The sequence below is a fragment of the Coregonus clupeaformis genome, chromosome 21 (assembly GCF_020615455.1).
Source record: "Coregonus clupeaformis isolate EN_2021a chromosome 21, ASM2061545v1, whole genome shotgun sequence".
Taxonomy (NCBI): Eukaryota; Metazoa; Chordata; class Actinopteri; order Salmoniformes; family Salmonidae; genus Coregonus; species Coregonus clupeaformis.
In genome coordinates, this window is record NC_059212.1 from 31,164,999 (window position 1) to 31,187,389 (window position 22,391).

General features: G+C 41.5%; 2 protein-coding genes across 3 annotated transcripts in view; one reads left to right on the forward strand and one right to left on the reverse strand.

The window, feature by feature from the left end:
• The window catches only part of LOC121535210 (pappalysin-2-like), an 81,239-nt gene extending 70,066 nt beyond the window's left edge, over positions 1-11,173 (reverse strand). Inside the window, exons 1-2 of the mRNA XM_041842044.1 lie at positions 10,105-11,173; positions 5,428-6,487 (exon numbers count right to left, since the gene is read on the reverse strand). Of these exons, the coding sequence (XP_041697978.1) occupies positions 5,428-6,487; positions 10,105-11,062 (2,018 nt within the window). The 5' untranslated portion in view covers positions 11,063-11,173. The remainder of the gene's footprint in view (positions 1-5,427; positions 6,488-10,104) is intronic.
• A 6,036-nt stretch (positions 11,174-17,209) lies between these two features.
• Positions 17,210-22,391, forward strand: part of LOC121535211 (E3 ubiquitin-protein ligase COP1) — a 40,980-nt gene continuing 35,798 nt past the window's right edge. For both annotated transcript variants that reach the window (XM_041842045.2, XM_041842046.2), the window contains exons 1-5: positions 17,210-17,858; positions 18,142-18,201; positions 18,388-18,485; positions 18,736-18,800; positions 22,066-22,185. In XM_041842045.2, the coding sequence (XP_041697979.1) occupies positions 17,506-17,858; positions 18,142-18,201; positions 18,388-18,485; positions 18,736-18,800; positions 22,066-22,185 (696 nt within the window). In that variant the 5' untranslated portion in view covers positions 17,210-17,505. The remainder of the gene's footprint in view (positions 17,859-18,141; positions 18,202-18,387; positions 18,486-18,735; positions 18,801-22,065; positions 22,186-22,391) is intronic.

Consider the following 22,391-nt stretch of genomic DNA (forward strand, 5'->3'; position numbering starts at 1 on the left):
AACAAGGGCCCCAGGACCACTGGATACAAAATAGTCCCTATCCCTGGATCAAAGATCCCTTATCATCAAAGATCAATGGCATCATGAACTTAACCAGGAAAGTACCAGGACATTTTAGCCAAAAACCTGGTTGCCTCTGCCAGGAGGCTGAAACTTGGCTGCAAGTGGATCTTCCTGTAAGACAATAACCCGAAGCACATCAAAATCCACAAAGTAATGGTTAATTGACCAAAAAATCTACATTTTGCAATGGCCATCTCAGTCTCTGGACTTGAATCCTATTGAAAACCTGTGGTTTGAATTGAAGAGGGCAGTCCTTAATCTCAGACAAAGGATATCAAGGATCTGGAAAGATTCTATATGGAGGAATGGTCTAAGATCCCTCCCAATGTGTTCTCCAATCTCATAAAACATTTGAGAAAAGGCTCAGTGTTGTTATCCTCGCAAGGGGAGGGTGCTAAAGTACAGGGCTGCCAATCATTTTGACCCGTATCTTTTTTTAGATTTGTTTTATTAATTTTTTAACAAAATCTCTATTGTATTAGTGTAAAACATACATTTTTTATGTTTTTGAGCATACAAAATAGCTCAGTATTTGTATTTATTTCATAGTATTTTTTGCTAATCTTTATCAAGGGTGCCAATAATTATGTACCTGACTGTAGATCGGATCCCATGACATCGTGGTGAAAAAGTCCTACAGTATGTTGTGGTGCTCAACGGAGAAAATAGACATTTTGTAACATTCAAGTCAAGTAGTCTAGTCAGAGGAACTCCTGATGAGAAAGTAGCTCATCTTCTGGGAGTTCATTTCCACTTCTCTCGTTCTACATCCAATTCTACTACTTCCAAAACAACATAGTTTGAATTGGTTTGGGTAGCTACATGAAACCACTACCTTCCACTTCCCCCCACTCCCAACTGTGATAAATTGCCATAGAACTGCTTTGATGTGTGAAGTGAACTTGTTTCTAGATTATGTCACATGTCATTTTTCACTTTTGCTTTTATAGCTGGAAAGCCTTTCCACCTATCACTGGCCCATTCGTTTGAAAAGGTATGAGAGTTAATGCCCTTTTGAAACCTGCCAAAGGGTCTAGCCCATTAGTTGAACCACCTACTGTTTCTTGGATGTGTTCCACTCAAGAACTGACCAAGTGTAGTTTGCCTTACATCCAGGTTTCATTAAACAAGCAAACGCTATGTCAATCTGCTTGAGTGCTCCAATTCAGCATTAGGTCAAATGAGTTTCATAATACATATAACATATGAAATATAGACAATGGATTGATAGTTTGTAATAATAAAGTATTGGTTGTTTATGTTGAATTCTACATTCTGAAGCACTATTTTGGCTGATAGAATACATTCAGTACAGCTATGGACAAAATTCAGTCAGTTGAGAACTCTACCAGCCACGTCGCCGACACCGACGTCTCGCTTCCAGACAAGTTAAACACCTTCTTCGCCCGCTTTGAGGATAACACAGTGCCACTGACGAGGCCCACTACCAAGGATTGTGGCCTCTCCTTCTCCATGGCCAACGTGATTAAGACATTTAAGCATGTTAACCCCCGCAAGGCTGCCGGCCCAGACGGCATCCCTAGCCGCGTCCTCAGAGCATGCGCAGACCAGCTGGCTGGTGTGTTCATGGACATATTCAATATCTCCCTTTCCCAGTATGCTGTTCCCACATGCTTCAAGAGGGCCACCATTGTTCCTGTACCCAAGAAAGCAAAGGTAACTGAACTAAATGACTATCGCCCTGTAGCACTCACCTCTGTCATCATGAAGTGCTTTGAGAGACTAGTCAAGGATCATATCACCTCTACCTTACCTGTCACCCTAGACCCACTTCAATTTGCTTACCGCCTCAATAGATCCACAGACGATGCAATTTCCATCACACTGCACACTGCCCTATCCCATCTGGACAAGAGGAATACCTATGTAAGAATGCTGTTCATTGACTATAGCTCAGCATACAACACCATAGTACCCTCCAAGCTCATCATTAAGCTTGAGGCCCTGGGTCTGAACCCCGCCCTGTGCAACTGGGTCCTGGACTTCCTGACGGGCCGCCCCCAGGTGGTGAAGGTAGGAAACAACATCTCCACTTCGCTAATCCTCAACACAAGGGTGCGTGCTCAGCCCCCTCCTGTACTCCCTGTTCACCCATGACTGCGTGGCCAAGCACGCCTCCAACTCAATCATCAAGTTTGCAGACGACACAACCGTAGTAGGCTTGATTACCAACAATGACGAGACCGCCTACAGGGAGGAGGTGAGGGCTCTGGGAGTGTGGTGCCAGGAAAATAACCTCTCACTCAACATCAACAAAACAAAGGAGATGATTGTGGACTTCAGGAAACAGCAGAGGGAGCACCCCCCTATCCACATCGACGGGACCGCAGTGGAGAAGGTGGAAAGCTTCAAGTTCCTTGGTGTACACATCACCGACAAACTGAAATGGTCCACCCACGCAGACAGTGTGGTGAAGAAGGTGCAACAGAGCCTCTTCAACCTCAGGATGCTGAAGAAATTTGGCTTATCACCTAAAACCCTCACAAACTTTTACAGATGCACAATTGAGAGCATCCTGTCGGGCTGTATCACTGCCTGGTACGGCAACTGCACCGCCCACAACCGCAGGGCTCTCCAGAGGGTGGTGCGGTCTGCCGAACGCATTACCGGGGGCAAACTACCCGCCCTCCAAGACACATACAGCACCCGATGTCACAGGAAGGCCAAAAAGATCATCAAGGACATCAACCACCCGAGCCACTGCCTGTTCACCCCGCTATCATCCAGAAGGCGAGGTCAGTACAGGTGCATCAAAGCTGGGACCGAGAGAATGAAAAACAGCTTCTATCTCAAGGCCATCAGACTGTTAAATAGCCATCACTAGCACATTAGAGGCTGCTGCTGCCTATTGAAATCACTGGCCACTTTAAGAAATGGAACACTAGTCACTTTAATAATGTTTACATATCTTGCACTACTCATCTCATATGTATATACTGCATTCTATTCTATAATATGATTCTGTATCTTAGTCCATGACGCTCTGTCATTGCTTGTCCATATATGTATATATTCTTAAATCCCATTCCTTACTTTTTTGTGTGTATTGGGTATATGTTGTGAAATTGTTAGATATTACTGCACTGTTGGAGCTAGAAGCACAAGCATTTCGCTACACCCGCTATAACATCTGCTAAACACGTGTATGTGACAAATAAAATTTGATTTGATTTGTTATTCATAGACAAACTTCTTGCAACACTGGCACTCCAAAAAATACACCTGGAAAGGGGGTATTACATTACGTAATAGAGTAGGCCTATTTTCTACAAAATTATTATACTGTACAAATTTGATAGAATTATGTTCAAAATCTGAATTAGGACTGTAGAACTGTTCTCAAAGGCCATGTAACTTTTTCCAAATGTCCTTTCATTGTTGGAGAAAAAGGGATTTTTGAGAACCACCTAGTTTGCCTCACAAACGGATTCAAACCACCAGTTCTGGATCCCCTCAGCGGCAGGGGAATATCACAGCATTAATGGCTAAAATGTCCTCCTCATTTTTCCTTTCTCTGTCATGTGTGGCCAAAATCTTCATGTACCTGGCCATTCCTCATGGCTGTCTCTCTGTCTGCTTGAACAACAAATTTGTGTAGTGACAGCAATTGGCTAGGGATTGAATTCTATTGCCCAGCTGCAGATACCTGGACAATAACTCAGACAGAAAAATACCACAATCCCAGACCCAAACATAAAATTGTACTCTCTACAAATGCCATCAAAATGTCATCCCTGCATTAATTATCCTAAAACTCTGGATTGCAGTCCAGGGATTGCACTCTTCCAACCAGCTCAGGTCAGGACCTTTTAAAGACCTAGGCTACACTGCAGATATTCCAGAGAGACGTGTTTTATTAAGCATTTGCATCTCTGGTGGATTCGCCATTCATACAGTTTAAGGGAAGAGTAAGAGGTTGGAAAAACTTTGGCAAGTAATTGAGAGAGATTACATCATTGCAAACTATAAATCAGAAGTCAGTTCTACGCTCATGCCTTCCCGACACTTACTTTTATATCTGTCTGGGGCCTGGCTTTGTAGCTGCTGTTGTTGCTCTTTAAGGTACAAATACCAGCCCTCGCTCTCTGTGCAAAACAACACATTGACTGATTGTACTCCAAATGTATTGTTAGTGCCCAATTCATCTCTGTGGGAATACATTTTGAACCGTTTATGGACTCTGTCTGACAACTCCCTACCTAAAAGACACACCACTACCAACTACCAACTAGGAAACTACTAATACAGTATGCCCCATTGTGAAGAGAAAGTCACTGTTTCTGTTGGACAGGTACCCCAAACTCATTGCAATATTGCTTCAAATTAAAATGTTTAATTATCATATCAATAGCAATTCATTACCATAATCAGTTTGGGAATGTATCACCAATAAGTTTGAACCTGAAAATAACTTTTAAGTTTATATTACAAAAAACAATGAAGGTAGACTATATCATCTACAGGAAATTGTATTCTTCAGGAAATTGTAAAACATTTATTGATTTGTATCACATCTGTGAAATGGATCAGACAACAATCGCAGGTTAAGTATTTCTACCTACATGCTGTGCACTATTAAGGAAGAACGACATTATGGCAAGACATCATGCATTTTGTTTGAAACCCAAATAAGCCTGCCTGTCAAAAAGAATAGAACGGAGCGGAGGAGACTTCTGGTTTCGTTGTTTAGCGATAATAAGCGTATACTTTGGCTTCTCTCTCCATTCCCAGTTTCACATGCTTTCGGAAACTGTTCCAGAGTTTCAATTTGTGTGCCTCACATGTTGTGTAATACACATACCCTAACAAAACAAAGTACCCTGAAGACAGACACTTAAGGCCTCTTTAGTGAATCAAGACATTGCTAATTAGGCATTAAGCTCCCAAGGCCTCTGTAGAGCCTCAATATCATTACTGTCATTATCGTTAAAAACTCACAACATCCACAAAGTCCCATAAATACAGGAGCAGGCAGCACCACTTTTCTGGTTGCAGTAGCTAAGGGAGGCTAAGGATGACAGACGCAGCACTTTTTTCTTTGTCAGAACTAGTAAAGAACACCATTATAAACCCATTAACTTCATTTGAAATTAGATAGGAGATTGCTCTGGACCTCGAAATGCATAACTGTATTGTTTGTGACTAATTCATATGTTCAGACGATTGGGACAATTTCCCAAAACAGCAACTGTATATACATTTTCAACCATTCAACTGATCTTCAACACCTTGATTAGAGGAATCTGTGTTTTTGTTGGGACGAGCACCTGCAGTACTGCTGTGGCTCTCTAGGAGCAGGATTAAGGATCCCTGCCAAAAACAAATTGAAAGAAAATGTCTCACCTGTCTGGGGACTCTGGATCGAAGCATGTCTTCAGGACATCTGTGACCTCAGGATCACAACAGTCTCCATCATCGTAGTCGTAGTGGATGCTGTTGCACTCTGTGTTGCAGACGCCATCCCGCCTCTTCCAGTTGTAGCAGGGCCCCAGACGCAGACAATCCCCACCATCGTGGCCCGTCAGTGGATGGTCACACTCCGCGTCACAGTGCCTGTTCCCAATCTTACTGATCCGGCAGTTGCTGAGGATGAAGCGCTGGCGTAGAGATGTGTTCTGGACAGTATGTGTGCTCAGCTCAAAGCTGATGTTGTAGGACCGGAAGGCTTCGACAAGTGCCTGGTGCTGCATCTGGATCTGGGCCTGGGAGACAGTGGGATGACTTCTGTCGTCGTTACAGATGTTGACAATGCGGTAGCGGATCCTTTTCTCTGTGCGCAGCTGCCAGTGGTTATTGTAGCCGAGGATGATGTCTGTGTTGTCACAGGCTGTTAATCCACAGGGAGGGGGCAGGAAGGGAGACACATGTTCCTGCTCAGGGATAGGGATGATGACTATGGACGGGTGGTAGCCCTCCTTATGAGGACTCCACTGTTGCTCTACCTTGGAGAAGTCCGCCCAGAGAGCGAGGTTTGGTTTCCTCTTATCAATCCGAGAAGGCCCTTTAAGGAGGTCCTCATGAGTGCGAGGGAGCACCCATAACACAATGCCTCTGATGTGCCCTCGGAAGTTGTGCCCAAGGTCTGACTGGTCCCCACCGAGAAGAAGTGTTCGACAGGTCTCCATGAACGGGCTGTAGAGGTTACCAGACTGCAAACTGCTCTCCCCAACCTTGGCACCATCTATGTAGAGGGTCATCTTGTGGCCATTGTAGCTGGCCATCAGGTGAGTCCAGGAGTTAGGGTGGTAGCGCTGATGCCCGTAGATAGTGGTAGCTTTGGGAGCTCGGTCCGTACGGAGTGTAAAAAAGAATCTGGCATCTTTTCTTCCCCCTGGCTTTACTGTGCGAATACCTACGGACCATCCTTTCTCACTTAAGGAGTTGGAGCAGTTGTCAAAAACCCCTGCACAAAAGGAATACAAATATTATTTTGCAAAAAGACAAACATCGAGCATCTTCTTCCAATATAATTAATGCCAAATTACCTAGAGAGTTGAGGGGTTGAAGGTATTTCCCTAAACGAAGGCACTGATTCCCAGCTGTTTCTCAGAAAGAGAGAATCACATCTGGCTTCCAGATGTTCTATGCTGGGACAGTTAAAGGTCAGGGAATCCCTTCCCCCTCATTCCATACACACTGTACACACAAAAACTCAGAAATGTTTTGGATATTGAAAAAATTTTAACAAAATATCCCTTAGGAGGGTGGGCCAATTTCATGGTTAAGATTTAATTCACTCAAAGTAGTGGTTAGAACACAGCATCTCTGCCAAGTAAAAGTCTTGATACTATAATCTGGCAACAATAGAGGGACGGATTTATAATAGTAGAGAATAAAACTAGTCTGTCTACTTATCTGGTCAAATGCTATGGTAAATTTGCCAATCAAAACCGGAGCAGGAATTAATACATTTTATAGAAAAACAAATGATGATATAAATGTGGAATAAACTAATTGTCAAATGTCACATGAGAGTCACTAAAGATTGAGGCCAAAGATTGTAGGCCATGATTAATACATTGCCTTGCAAAAGCATTCATCCCCCTTGGTGTTTTTCCTATTTTGTTTCATTACTACCTGTAATTTAAATGGATTTTTATTTGGATTTCATGTAATGGACATACACAAAATAGTCAAAATTGGTGAAGTGAAATGAAAAAAATTACTTGTTTAAAAAAATTCTAAAAAAATAAATAACGGAAAAGTGGTGCGTGCATATGTATTCACCCCCTTTGCTATGAAGCCCCTAAAGAAGATCTGGTGCAACCAATTACCTTCAGAAGTCACATAATTAGTTAAATAAAGTCCCCCTGTGTGCAATCTAAGTGTCACATGATCTGTCACATGATCTCAGTATATATACACCTGTTCTGAAAGGCCCCAGAGTCTGCAACACCACTAAGCAAGGGGCACCACTAAGCAAGGGGCACCACTAAGCAAGGGGCATCACTAAGCAAGGGGCACCACCAAGCAAGCGGCACAGTACAGATCAGGGTTGGGTTATAAAGAAATATCCAAAACGTTGAACATCCCACGGAGCACCACTAAATCCATTATTAAAAAATTGAAAGAATATGGCACCACAACAAACCTGCCAAGAGAGTGCCGCCCACCAAAACTCACGGACCAGGCAAGGAGGGCATTTTAATCAAACCCCCCAAAAATCCAATTTAATTCCAGGTTGTAAGGCAACAAAATAGGAAAAATGCCAAGGGGGGGTGAATACTTTCGCAAGCCACTGTATAAGTTACATGTGAAGAGGAAAACAAAAACAAAATAAAATCGGAAAGAGGGACAACTGAAAGGTGGTGGAAGCATGAGCTCTTCCGAAAAGAGGTGTAGCTACAGTACTTAGCTATCTACAGTCCTACTAAACACAACTATAGCCACTCCTGGTGTGGCTAAGTGTGGCTATTTTCAGAATTGCAATGGCATAGATGGGTTGGTAAGGGGTGTTCTATTCTCTATGATTCTTAGGCCGGGATACAATACAATCGCACTTTGTCGGCTATGCAACTTAAAAATAATAATAATAATAAAGGTAATGTTCTCGCATTCGCAGAGACCGCATTCACGGTAAACGCTGCATATGCTGCCGGCTCAATCGGAAATGTGCCTTAATTGAGCAATTGATGTCATTGGTCAGGGAATCTATCCACCTGCTTCCTCCAGTCCTGATTAAAAGACAAGGATGAAAACCTGCAGGCATTGTGCCTCTTGTGGTTGCCTAGCATGTTAGTTTTACATGTGTAAGGTCCTTGGTTCAATCATTGCTCCTGGCTATTTTCTACATTATTCAGTAAATGACATCCCAATTCTGACATCCAACTTCTGTTATTTCAATCAAAATAGAAGTGTGAAATAATGAATTAATATTGCCTATATCATATTGCCTTCAACCTTTATCCTTATCCTGCTGTCATGCTGCGTTCATAACCAAGTGGGACGGTGGTATTAACCACATACAGTGTGACTGGGAAAAATCCACTTGAATGCCCCTCCAACTCGTAATTACTAGTGGGACACCATGGGAAAACCTGAGCTCCGACTTCTCCCAAATGTTGACATCTGACTTCTCCCAAATGCATTTTCACCAGTTAAATGTAATAAAAAAACATAATTTATGAAAAGCAATCTATTAATATGGCTTTTGAACACTATAATTGGTTTACAAGCATGATAGCTGTACTTTTAGTTTATGGTTGATGCAGCTTGTGGGCCATTAGCCAATCAGCGTTTGTCAATGAGTTCAAAGCACGTGAATGCATCCAACTGGTATTTACGACTTCACAACTGGTAATTACCACCTTCCCACTTGGTTATGAATGCAGCATTAGACTAGCGTGGGTATATTGCCTGCAGGATACGAGGAGAGTAGGCCTACACTATCAATAACAATTTGATCTATACAGTGGTGGAAAAAGTACCCAATTGTCATACTTGAGTAAAAGTAAAGATACCTTAATAGAAAATTACTCAAGTAAAAGTGAAAGTAACCCAGTAAAATACTGCTTGAGTAAAAGTCTAAAAGTATTTGGTTTTAAATATACTTAAGTATCAAAGGTAAATGTAATTGTTAAAATATACTTAAGTATCAAAAGTAAAAGTAAAAGTATAAATAATTTAAAAGTCCTTATATTAAGCAAACCAGACCGCAATATTTTCTTGTTGTTTTAATTTACCGATAGCCAGGGGCACACTCCAGCACTCAGACATAATTTACAAACTAAGCATTTGTGTTAAGTGAGTCCGCCAAATCAGAGGCAGTAGGGATGATCAGGGATGTTCTCTTGATAAGTGAATGAATTTGACAATTTTCCTGTCCTGCTAAGCATTTGAAATGTAACGAGTGCTTTTGGATGTCAGGAAAAATGTATGGAGTAAAAAGTACATTATTTGCTTTAGGAATGTAATGGAGTAAAAGTAAAAGTTGTCAAAAATATAAATAGTAAAGTAAATTACAGATACACAAAAAAACTACTTAAGTAGTACTTTAAAGTATTTTTACTTAAGTACTTTACACCACTGGTATTGAACCTCCACAAAACCTTGCACTTCAGTTTACTCCTACTGTTTGACGTTTGTCACTTTTGGTGAACACCAAGGCCAAATATCTTTGATTTATCCCACCTACAGACAGCAGAGGAAACGACAAAACTTCAAGGCTTGGGAAAAATATCCAGGAATTTAGTTTTGATATAAATCAAATGATTGGGACAACTTTATATATTTTTATTGAAGTTATCATCACATGTGGCAATGAATCTATTTGCTGGGTAGCCTGTGACTGAGCATTAAACCTCTCAAAAAGTGATGTCAAAACAACAAGACTGCAGGTGGTGGCCATTTGTGTCTGTAACATTCCACCCCTTAACCCATTTGCACCTCATAATGGCTGACTTCACAATTTCTCTCATCTGCCCAACTATGCCATTTGTTGTCTATATACTGAATTTGAAACTTGTAACACTTTTAACACTTTAACAATGAGAGAAAGAGAGGTTTTGGAATATCACTCACCTGCTATGATGGCTGGGTTAGTCTGCCCACCCTCTGGGTTAACCCACAGTTCAACACTGAATTTAGCTCGAGGAAGCTCAATGCCAGCTGCTGGATTGACCCTCAGTTGTTCCTTCTGTCCATTAAAGTACAAAGCAGACATCCACTTAGGGGGGATGTCTGGAATCTGGGCACCCCACAACGTGCTGGCACGGCCGGGGCTAGGTGGTCCCTCCTGCTCCTCAGCGTAGTCCTCACTCTCAGCAGAATAGTCACTGTGCTGCCAAAATGTAGAGAATATCCCGCGGGAGTTTACTACGTTCTCAGGGAAAGCTGCCCAACTGTCTTCACCATGTGAGACTGCCAGGCTACGGCGGACCCTTCCAGTCAGAACTCTCTGCTGCTTCTTGAGCAGCAGCTGCTTGTGTGGGCCCTCAGAGCGCCCACCATCAACCTCTGGTTTGTCATTGTCACTGTTTGAGTCCACTGTCACTTCAGCCCGACTGGGAGGCTTTCTGCTGGAGTTGGGGCGAGGAGAACTGACCATCCCTATAATCTTAACATGACTATCCTTCTTGTCTTTGGGTAGCACTGCCTCTGAGTTTCCCCGACTAACCTTCTTCTCACCGTTGCCCCAATGAGAGGCACTATCCAGTCCCGGGTTAGAATTAGCATCAGAATTGCACCCACCTGAACAAGAGGACTCCTCAAGAGGAGTTATATGATAGAGAACACTTTGCCTTGTGGTGTATCTCCTTGGGTGAGCCACTGGAGGGAGATGTGGAACTGATGATGAGTATGCTGCTTGTCTCGGTTGTCTGGTGGACCTGCACTGTTCACTTGCTAAGTGAGCCAGTTCACTATCAGCTCTCTGAGCCATTGTGCGTTTGTATCTTCGGATATGATCTAATTGAGCAGAGTTTAGCAGCCATGTGTTGATCATTATGAGGACAGCGGCCAGTAGTCTGACATACAACATTTTGGAGTTTAGATTTAGAATTGTTGTTTTGGAATGTTTTCAGTTCTGGAACCCTGCCTTCTTAGATATAAAGTTGAAAACACCAGCAGCAAGATCAGATGTGATTAAACCACCTATTCCCCATTAAATAAACGAGTGATAGCTGGGTAACTGTTTATTTCTCAACTAATAGTATTATAATAAATCCAATTGCATAAGCAATTGCCAATTTTTTGGGGGCTGGTCTATTTAGTGCAACGCAGTCAATGCCCCTTAGGCATTTACCAATTTAATTAACGTGTTTACAAGGCAGGTTTGTCAGACTTCAAAAAGTAGCTAAATAGAAGCCTGTCAGTGCACTCAAAGAGGGAACTCTAGCAGTATGTTACATTGACTGAGCGCAAAATCTTCAGCCTATTGCATATTGAGGTTCAATGTATATTTGGTTTATAAAAGCTTCTGGCTATTTCGCAGGTCAAAAGAAAACTATAACTTGCCTCTCATCTAGCCTCCCCTCCGCGCATCCCATCAACTCGCCTTTGAAACCTGCTGCACTGTGAACGGGCCACTTTTTTTAGGGAAAGTGACGGTCAGAGCAACCTGCCATAATATTGCCTGACTGAATAGGATGAAAGTATTGTCATTAGGCTACTGTATTTTACAGCATCAATTTTTGAATTTGGAATAAATTGTGAAATATGGTTACTATCAGTCGACCTGCTTGTCCATAGAATTCAGTTGGAAGACTATTGTCCCTGGTGGGTTTTCTCTTTTTCTTCTTTAAAATATGGGATCACTCACGTGATGCTTTCAATGTTTTCATCCATTCCGCGCAAAATAAAGGTTATTTCAGGTCTTGCATTCAGGTCTTGCCACCAATCTCTTCCTTGTGCGCTATTTTCGATAGTGCCCGTTGTTGTTAACTTAAAATTCACCCTGTGAGAAGGATTCAGGGGTGGCCAAAACAATGAACAAGCTGGCTGCGGTTTTTAAGCCAATATTTCTCATTCAAGGACTATACTATAAAGTCACATACAGTAAAGGTAAGCTTTACTGAAAGATAAACCTCAGGTGCAACTAAATTAAATGCAGTCATAGGCTACACAATGACAGAAATATAAGTAACCTAACCATAAACTATTGTCTATTGTTTTTTATGTGCTATTTCCTTTCTCTAAATGTAGTTACAAAGTAACAGTCCAAGGTATGAGACAAGAGGTAAGATCAAATCAATGAGAATCAGACTAAACGCTCTGCAGGTCCTGTTGAGAGAGACTCCAAAGAAAAAATTGTTCATTAAATCACCTTCAAGCGCGCGTAAAGTCCTCTTGTATTGTGGATATATTTTCTGCGCAGATGAACCGCCTGTCTCGCTCTCCTTCATAGCCTATTCAGAAGATCAAACCAACGCGCTGAAACTTTTTATCTGTTACTCTCAGACTGACATCACTAACCCTGCCCCTACACACATTAGTGAAGAAAGGAAACCTTTCTCTCTATCCAGGCAGTCACTCATTGACGTCGAGTTGTGTGCACTGTCCGTACTCCTTAACTGTATGTTTTCAGGCACTTTTATGAACAGTCAGTCTAGTGCCCCACCACAGCCACTGAACAGTGATTCTGGCTGAGGCTCACACCATACGAACACCACTCTCTCACACACAGCACATCTGTTTGACACATAAAAAATGATAAACCTATTTATTGAATTACTTGGAATAAAAACGAGCATGCCATATGTGCAGGCTACCTCCATAGCCTAAATTGTTATGTATGGTAAAGTTGGTATGGTAAAAAACTAGAGTGCTTATGCTTGGAATCACTAGTGCTATATAATTTGATGCACCTGCTAACTGAGCTCACCAGGGTTGGGGTCAATTCAGTTCAGTTTCTGAATTGAATTTGAATTAATGAATTGAAAATTGCCCATTGTTTCCTGTTCTTTTTCAATCCACTTGACCCTACCCTGGAGCGAACCAGTATAGAATGTCATCTTGTGGATGCTTGAAAACCTCTTGCTACAGCAGAAACCTGAGCTTTTTACAGCATTAAGACATAAGATAAATCAAAATATTGCATTTAGTTATAACTTGCATTATAAAAACCATGTCCATAATTTAAACTAAATGATCTTGTTGCCACAGTAAAAGTTTAAGATGGGCTTTAACTTTTATGAGAAACATATGCATCATCCTATGTGGGAGCCTCTCTAAAGTAAACTGTGTTGATGACTTTGCCTTAGGACAAAAATATTATTAGAATGTGATAGGATGTTCAACTACAGAAACGGACTGGTAAATGTTATTAAATCTGTCCCAAAGGTAAATTGTTTATTGGCCCCTGAACTTTTTTTTACTGCCATTGTGTGTGGTTGAATTTGTGGGTGTTCTCTTCTCATCCACTTTACTACCAATGACACCACAGGACTGCTATAGGAAGTCCCTGAACCATCTCGCCATGCCTCTTCTAATCGTGGCCTGATCACGATCATCTACCCCACCTCTTATCACCAATATCACCTGGGGTGCGTCTTTAGATTTGAACCAGTTCACTTTGTTACAGTGAGCTAAACACTAGGGTGACAAGATGCGACAAAGACTATTGGTAAAATACTATTTAGCATTTTCATTATTCAATTCCGCTTTTTAAAAGAAAAATTACTTTGCAGGTGTACCAGTCCCACCGAGCTCACAAAGTAATATAATTTGGACCGTATCACTCATGTAACTAACTTACTAGACATCATACCTATTTTTTGATCAAAACGCAGAATTGCAGCTTTTATATGTCTAAATGCACCCATTTTCTCACCCCCACTATTTTTGTCAGGCTCAATTTGCAAACAGCCCAGCTTGAAGCAACTGGCAGTTATGGCAGGGGCCCCTTAATGGGTAAAAAGGTTCCTAACAGTGGGAGGCAAGAATTCCACAACCAGCCTGAGGATCTGCCTGCAAAACATTCTGCTTTTTTATCGAAGTGCTTTGAGATCCTGCTGCAACTGTCTAAAAAAAGTGAATGGCTGCTGCCGGGCCTCACCCCCCACTGCAAAGGACCTCTAGGAGATTATCCTTCATTTGAGCCTACCCAACCCCAACCCCTATACCACAATCTGAGTGACCAGAAACAGAATGGGGAAAATCCAACCTGATGTGCTAGACAAATGGAGAGAGGGAGGGGGGAAAAAAACACACTTTCAAGAACATTGGTAGAAAATGGAAGAGGGGGCCCACAATTGTTTGAAGGCAAATGTAACTTAATAGGTCATTTACCAAGTCAAATTATAATGTTGTTTCGCAAACTGTATAAAACAGTAAAACAAATGATAAAATAACATTCAAATCAACAGTATAGGGGGAAAAAAATGTGTAGCAGGTGTGGGCTACTTTTTGTTGTGTGAGTAGTGAATGCATTCTGCCTGTATGTTGTAATTGAAAATAGTTTACTTAAAGATAGTTAAACTGTCTCATTTGTGTTTCAAATGTGAACAATAAGGTACTAATATTGTTTTTGTATGAGATGACAAAGAGTAGGCTCTATCTTGATGATGGTTAAGTAATGGAAACTTTTGTTTCTTAGTACCTTCTCACTTTATGCACTTTTGTACCTTTCACTTTTTAGGGATCATGACAATTTTTTGTTGTTGCATTTCTAGCCTCTGTTTTGGGATTTTTTCCAAACCCGTTCAACAGTACTGGTAGGACTACCTATCTTCCCAATAAAACATTGCTTGGCATCAATTTGCTGCAGTGATATACAAAAATATCATAAATTGAAAGAAATGAATGCACATACAAAATACAGGGAAGAATAAACATTTGCCATGGCAGTCCTTGAGACAAACTCATGTATTCTACAAGATATCCAGTATTTTTCCTCTGTCTGAATATCCTTTTTCCATCTTAATTTAACTACATAGGGAAATGTTCATAAATCTGTTCCACAAGTGAAAACATTGGGGAAATGATATGCTGTGAATGCTGTGCAGACTTACATGCACACCTAATACTCCACTTTGACTGAATGAGGGTAGGTATGGAAAAACAGGTAATCCAATGTTTATTAATATGTAAGAAAATATATGAATAAATAAATAGATTTTATAAAGCGTGAATAGACAGCCTGGTTTGCTTGTCACCTGAATAAACCTTGGTGAGGAGTGAGGCAGAGGTGATCATGCCCTCTGCTGTGTGCTGTCAGAACTTCATGAGGCAGGTATGGTCACCACTACCAACACCACAACTTGCCTAGGCTACTTTCATACAAAAACCATATCTGTCAATATCTATCCTTTGCAGATTTTTACAGACTGAATTTTGGGAAAATGTCAGTATATACATACACTACCAGTCAAAAGTTTTAGAAAACCTACTCATTCAAGGTTTATTCTTAATTTTTTACTATTTTCTACATTGTAGAATAGTAGTGAAGACATCAAAACTATGAAATAACACATATGGAATCATGTAGTAACCAAAAAAGTGTCAAACAAATCAAAATATATTTTATATTTGAGATTCTTCAAATAGCCACCCTTTGCCTTGATGAGAGCTTTGCACACTCTTTGCATTCTCTCAACCAGCCTCATGAGGTAGTCACCTGGAATGCATTTCAATTAACAGGTGTGCCTTCTTAAAAGTTAATTTGTGGAATAGATTTCCTTCTTAATGCGTTTGAGTCAATCAGTTGTGTTGTGACAAGGCAGGGGGGTATACAGAAGATAGCCCTATTTGGTAAAAGACCAAGTCCATAATATGGCAAGAACAGCTCAATAAGCAAAGAGAAACGACAGTCCATCATTACTTGAAGACATGAAGGTCAGTCGATATGGAACATTTCAAGAACATTGAACGTTTCTTCAAGTGCAGTCGCAAAAACCATCAAGCGCTATGATGAAACTGGCTCTCTCGAGGACTGCCACAGGAATGGAAGACCCAGAGTTACCTCTGCTGCAGAGGATAAGTTCATTAGAGTTACCAGCCTCAGAAATTGCAGCCCAAATAAATGCTTCACAGAGTTCAAGTAACAGACACATCTCAACATCAACTCTTCAGAGGAGACTGTGTGAATCAGGCCTTCATGGTCGAATTGCTGCAAAGAAACCACTACTAAAGGACAACAGTAATAAGAAGAGACTTGCTTGGGCCAAGAAACACGAGCAATGGACATTAGACCGGTGGAAATGTGTCCATTGGTCTGGAGTCCAAATTGGAGATTTTTGGTTCCAACCGCCGTGTCTTTGTGAGACGCGGTGTGGGTGAACGGATGATCTCCGCATGTGTATTTCCCACCGTAAAGCATAGAGGAGGCGGTGTTATGGTGTGGGAGTGTTTTGCTGGTGACACTGTCTGTGATTTATTTAGAATTCAAGGCACACTTAACCAGCATGGCTACCACAGCATTCTGCAGCGATATGCCATCCCATCTGGTTTGGGCTTAGTGGGACTGTCATTTGTTTTTCAACAGGACAATGACCCAACACACCTCCAGGCTGTGTAAGGGCTATTTGACCAAGAAGGAGAGTGTTGGAGTGCTGCATCAGATGACCTGGCCTCCACAATCCCCAGACATCAACCAAATTGAGATGGTTTGGGATGAGTCGGACCGCAGAGTGAAGGAAAAGCAGCTAACAAGTGCTCAGCATATGTGGGAACTCCTTCAAGACTATTGGAAAAGCATTCCAGGTGAAGCTGGTTGAGAGAATGCCAAGAGTGTGCAAAGCTGTTATCAAGGCAAAGGGCGGCTATTTGAAGAATCTCAAATATATAATATATTTTGATTTTTTTAACACTTTTTTGGTTACTACATGATTCCATATGTGTTATTTCATGGTTTTGATGTCTTCACTATAATTCTACAATGTAGAAAATAGTTTTAAAAAATAGCAACCATTGAATGATTAGGTGTTCTAAAACTTTTGACCGGTAGTGTATGTAAAAACAATCAAAAGTTTAACTAATCTACAAAACACAATAATATCCTAGATGTAAGAAAAAACCTGATATAAATTATTTTCTACATTTTGTTGCATCTCCTATTTTATTGGTGTGGGTGCATTCATTCAATGCAGGCATGGGTGCACCTTTGCGTAGGACTTAGCTACTACCCCTGCGCAGTAGGGGGCAGTAAATATATTTTGCTAGTAATTTAGGTTCGTTTGGGGAAGCGAGGATAGACTGGAGAGATTGGTTTCTAATTCCCTAGTTGTAGACAGACTATGTGCTGAAGATTTTATCATTCTTGCAACTTTGTTATGATCGACTTGTCGACAAAAGCCTACCATTTCACCTGAAGAAGCAATCTAGCAAAAAGCAAGCGTGTATGTATTCGTACATTGTTGCTTTATCTTAGCTAGCGCATTGCCACATTAGCTGGCAAGCTAACATTAGCTAGCCAATAGTTCAGCCCGGATGCGGTGAACTACAACAAGCTTTGGCCTTGGAAGAGTTGAGCATCGGGCTTGAATTATGTCAAGCAACCGTCAACAGCAAACTGGCGGTGGAGCAGGGCCTGTGTCTGGGAGTAGCAGCAGTACCGGTGGCACTACCAATGCTAACGGTGCCACCAGCGTAACGTTAGGCGGCGACGATAGTGCGAATATGAACAATTCTCCAAATGTTGTGCCCTCGCGGACTCTGGCAACAGCTGGCGAGGGGTTGCTCGTGTCTGGAGTGGCTGTACAGTCTCCAAGAAGCTTAGCCCCACTAAGCAGATCCAGTTCATCCTCCTCTGGCACCAGCAGAAAACGTCCTCTCCACCAAGCACCACTCTACAATGGTCTCTTGAATTCCTACGAAGATAAAAGCAACGATTTTGTGTGGTGAGTTTTCCTGCAACATGCTAATTTAGCTTGCTAGCTACTTGGCTAATTTATTTAGCTTGCTAACTACCGTAACTAGCTTGCTGACTAGGTGTCGTTAATTACCTGTGTAGCTAGCAAGTTCAACTTTGGAGTGCATTCTTGTTTACAATATCCATTTGGCAGTTGGTTAGCTAGAGTTCAGAAATGCATAACGTTATCATTTAACCAGACTCACTGATACTTCCATATCTGAACACTGTCAAAGTAAGGTTAATGTTGTTGCATTACATTTTCTTTTCAGCCCAATCTGTTTTGAAATGATTGAGGAGGCACACATGACAAAATGTGGACACAGTTTCTGGTAAGCAAACATGATGGCATTGGCTAGGTGACAGTAACGTTACATCCATCTAATTCCTATAGCTTTTAGTACCGTTTCATATTAGCTTCAGCTAATTCCTTTAGTATCGTCCACCAATGCACCGTTCATTTTTTTCCTATGCTGGTTTTCTTGAACTAACATACCCCATTCTATTTCTGGGTTCAGCTACAAGTGCATTCGCCAGAGTTTAGAGGACACCAATAGGTGCCCAAAATGTAACTACATCATTGACAACGTGGATCAGCTCTATCCAAACTTTCTTGGTAGGTTTGTCTCTCTTGATATAGATGACGTTTCAAAACAAATTCTTAGATAGGTAGAAGGGTGCATTAATTATCTGTGGTGTAGCTAGCTTCTCTACAGCCTTGTCACAGGCGTTGTCCCAAATAGCAACCTGTTCCCTATTTAGTGCACTACTTTTGTATGTGACCTGGTAAAAATTAAGCGTTGTTCCTTTCTAATACATCACTCCTCCTCAATAGTAATACGAACTCTTGTTTTGATTTGATACAGTGAATGAACTTATTCTCAAACAAAAACAGAGATCAGATGAAAAACGTCTGAAGATGGACCATCCGGTAAGTGCTCCAGCGAATCAGGTCTCACACACACGCACTGGAAACCAGACCTGGGTCAAATATTACAACATGAGAACATAATGCAGACAACAACATTATGGGCTAGTTTTCCGGACACAGATTAAGCCTAGTCTTGGACTAAAAAGCAAGCTCAATGGAGAATCTCTTTTGAAAAAGCTTCTTAGTCCCAGGGATGCAAACTCGTCACTTTTCGGCTATATATGCTATTTCAGTCTCAAAATAGGTCATCCGGGTGAATCGTGTAGATCCGTAAAACAACATTTTGGAGGGGGGTCTGACAAAAAGTGCACAGACGCAGAGTGTATCACCGTTTGAGCTATTAAAGAGAGGTGTGAACAGATATTTTCCCTATGTGATCACTAGCATAAATAATTGTGTATGTTTCTCATATCGAAATTAATGACTGAGCACAGAATTCATCGCTATGCGTCCTACAAATAGACTATCAAACAGAGTTCAGTGTGATGTCAGATATGTCATATCAGAATGAGTGCTTCATCCAATATCACGTGTGATAGCTGTGAGCAGCCAGCTGCATCCCCTAACTAGCCATTAGCCTACTCAACTGCTTCTCTCTGTCTGTTCTTTCTGTGCATCTACATCCATTTTAAAATGTTATTTAGCTGTGATGGTGAGCTGGGGTGTACAGACACTGATGGGGTTTCTGTTACATTTGTTTAATTATTGGGGCGGCTTGCAGCGCGAGCAAAGTGGATACAGTGGTGGAAAAAAGTATTTAGTCAGCCACCAATTGTGCAAGTTCTCCCACTTAAAAAGATGAGAGAGGCCTGTAATTTTCATCATAGGTACACGTCAACTATGACAGACAAAATGAGGAAAAAAAATCCAGAAAATCACATTGTAGGATTTTTAATGAATTTATTTGCAAATTATGGTGGAAAATAAGTATTTGGTCAATAACAAAAGTTTCTCAATACTTTGTTATATACCCTTTGTTGGCAATGACACAGGTCAAACGTTTTCTGTAAGTCTTCACAAGGTTTTCACACACTGTTGCTGGTATTTTGGCCCATTCCTCCATGCAGATCTCCTCTAGAGCAGTGATGTTTTGGGGCTGTCGCTGGGCCACACGGACTTTCAACTCCCTCCAAAGATTTTCTATGGTGTTGAGATCTGGTGACTGGCTAGGCCACTCCAGGTCCTTGAAATGCTTCTTACGAAGCCACTCCTTCGTTGCCCGGGCGGTGTGTTTGGGATCATTGTCATGCTGAAAGACCCAGCCACGTTTCATCTTCAATTCCCTTGCTGATGGAAGGAGGTTTTCACTCAAAATCTCACGATACATGGCCCCATTAATTATTTCCTTTACACGGATCAGTCGTCCTGGTCCCTTTGCAGAAAAACAGCCCCAAAGCATGATGTTTCCACCCCCATGCTTCACAGTAGGTATGGTGTTCTTTGGATGCAACTCAGCATTCATTTTTTTTACCAAAAAGTTCTATTTTGGTTTCATCTGACCATATGACATTCTCCCAATCCTCTTCTGGATCATCCAAATGCACTCTAGCAAACTTCAGACGGGCCTGGACATGTACTGGCTTAAGCAGGGGGACACGTCTGGCACTGCAGGATTTGAGTCCCTGGCGGCGTAGTGTGTTACTTTGGTCCCAGCTCTCTGCAGGTCATTCACTAGGTCCCCCCGTGTGGTTCTGGGATTTTTGCTCACCGTTCTTGTGATCATTTTGACCCCACAGGGTGAGATCTTGCGTGGACCCCCAGATCAGGGAGATTATCAGTGGCCTTGTATGTCTTCCATTTCTTAATAATTGCTCCCACAGTTGATTTCTTCAAACCAAGCTGCTTACCTATTGCAGATTCAGTCTTCCCAGCCTGGTGCAGGTCTACAATTTTGTTTCTGGTGTCCTTTGACAGCTCTTTGGTCTTGGCCATAGTGGAGTTTGGAGTGTGACTGTTTGAGGTTGTGGACAGGTGTATTTTATACTGATAACAAGTTCAAACAGGTGCCATTAATACAGGTAACGAGTGGAGGACAGAGGAGCCTCTTAAAGAAGAAGTTACAGGTGTGTGAGAGCCAGAAATCTTGCTTGTTTGTAGGTGACCAAATACTTATTTTCCACCATAATTTGCAAATAAATTCATTAAAAATCCTACAATGTGATTTTCTGGATTTTTTTTTCTCATTTTGTCTGTCATAGTTGACGTGTACCTATGATGAAAATGACAGGCCTCTCTCATCTTTTTAAGTGGGAGAACTTGCACAATTGGTGGCTGACTAAATACTTTTTTTCTCCACTGTATGTATCTTTAGGATAAAGTAATCCTTCTACCCCCCCCAAAAAAAAAAAAAAGTATCATTGGAAAGTGGTTATCCCACTGGCTATAGGGTGAATGCACCAATTTGTAGTCGCTCTGGATAAGAGCGTCTGCTAAATGACGTAAATGTGCCCTTGAGCAAGGCACTTAACCCTAATTGCTCCTGTAAGTCGCTCTGGATAAGAGCGTCTGCTAAATGACTAAAATGTAAAATGTTTTCATTTTGCCCGTAAGAACAAGCAGGCCAGTCTGACTAGGCTTCACTGAGGAAAAACTGAGTGCAGCAGAAAGGAAGAGGCTTCCTATCTATTTTTCTGGTGTTCCTTAAATTCTGTTTGGTGCCTAACTTTTGGGAGCAGTGTGTGTGTGAGAGAGAGAGGGAAAGAGTGTGAGTGTGTAGGCCATGTGTATAAAGTTGTCTGAAGAGTAGGCTAAAGATGGTTTCATATGGGCCTAGTGCAGGGTTTCTCAAACTCTGTCCTCTGGACCCCAAGGGGTGCACATTTTGTTTTTTCCCTAGCACTACACAGCTGATTCAAATAATCAACTAATCATCAAGCTTTGATAATTTGAATCAGCTGTGTAGTGTTTGGGCAAAAACCAAAACGTGCACCCCCTGTGGTCCCGAGGACCGAGTTTGGGAAACGCTGGTCTAGTATGTTTTCCCCTTACTGCCACAATGAAAATGCAGATCATTATGCATTTATATTCCTTACTACATTCCTCCTGCCCAATCATAGGTAGGCTTTTGGATATGAGCGAATCAGCTATTTTCTGCAGGAGCCTTTTCTATTATACAGTAAAAAAAAAAAAAAGAAAGTGTATCCCAGGACTAGGCGTAGTCTGTGGCCAAGAAACCACCCTTAAAGGTAATAGTGAAGGAACCCAACAGTTAACTTAATTGACCAATGTTTGTACATAATTCATTGTGTATTTCTCATGTTTTTAGAATGGGTCAAGATGGCAAGTGTTCCAAGACGTCCTTGGCACAGACCAAGAGAACCTAGATCTTGCTAATGTCAACTTGATGCTGGAACTCCTTGTACAGAAAAAGAAACAACTGGAAGCGGTATGTATATTTTGTTTAGGCAATGCATATTTAACCAGCAGAAAATGAATGGCGGCGGGTGACTTTACGCTAATCTAATGTGAACTTTTATGCCTTTCCCTAACCCTTACCTTAACCTCACTGAAACTATACCACATTAACCATAACAACCCCTTGTCAACCCCTATACTGTTTTTTTCTGCTGGTCAAATATACACTTGTTTATG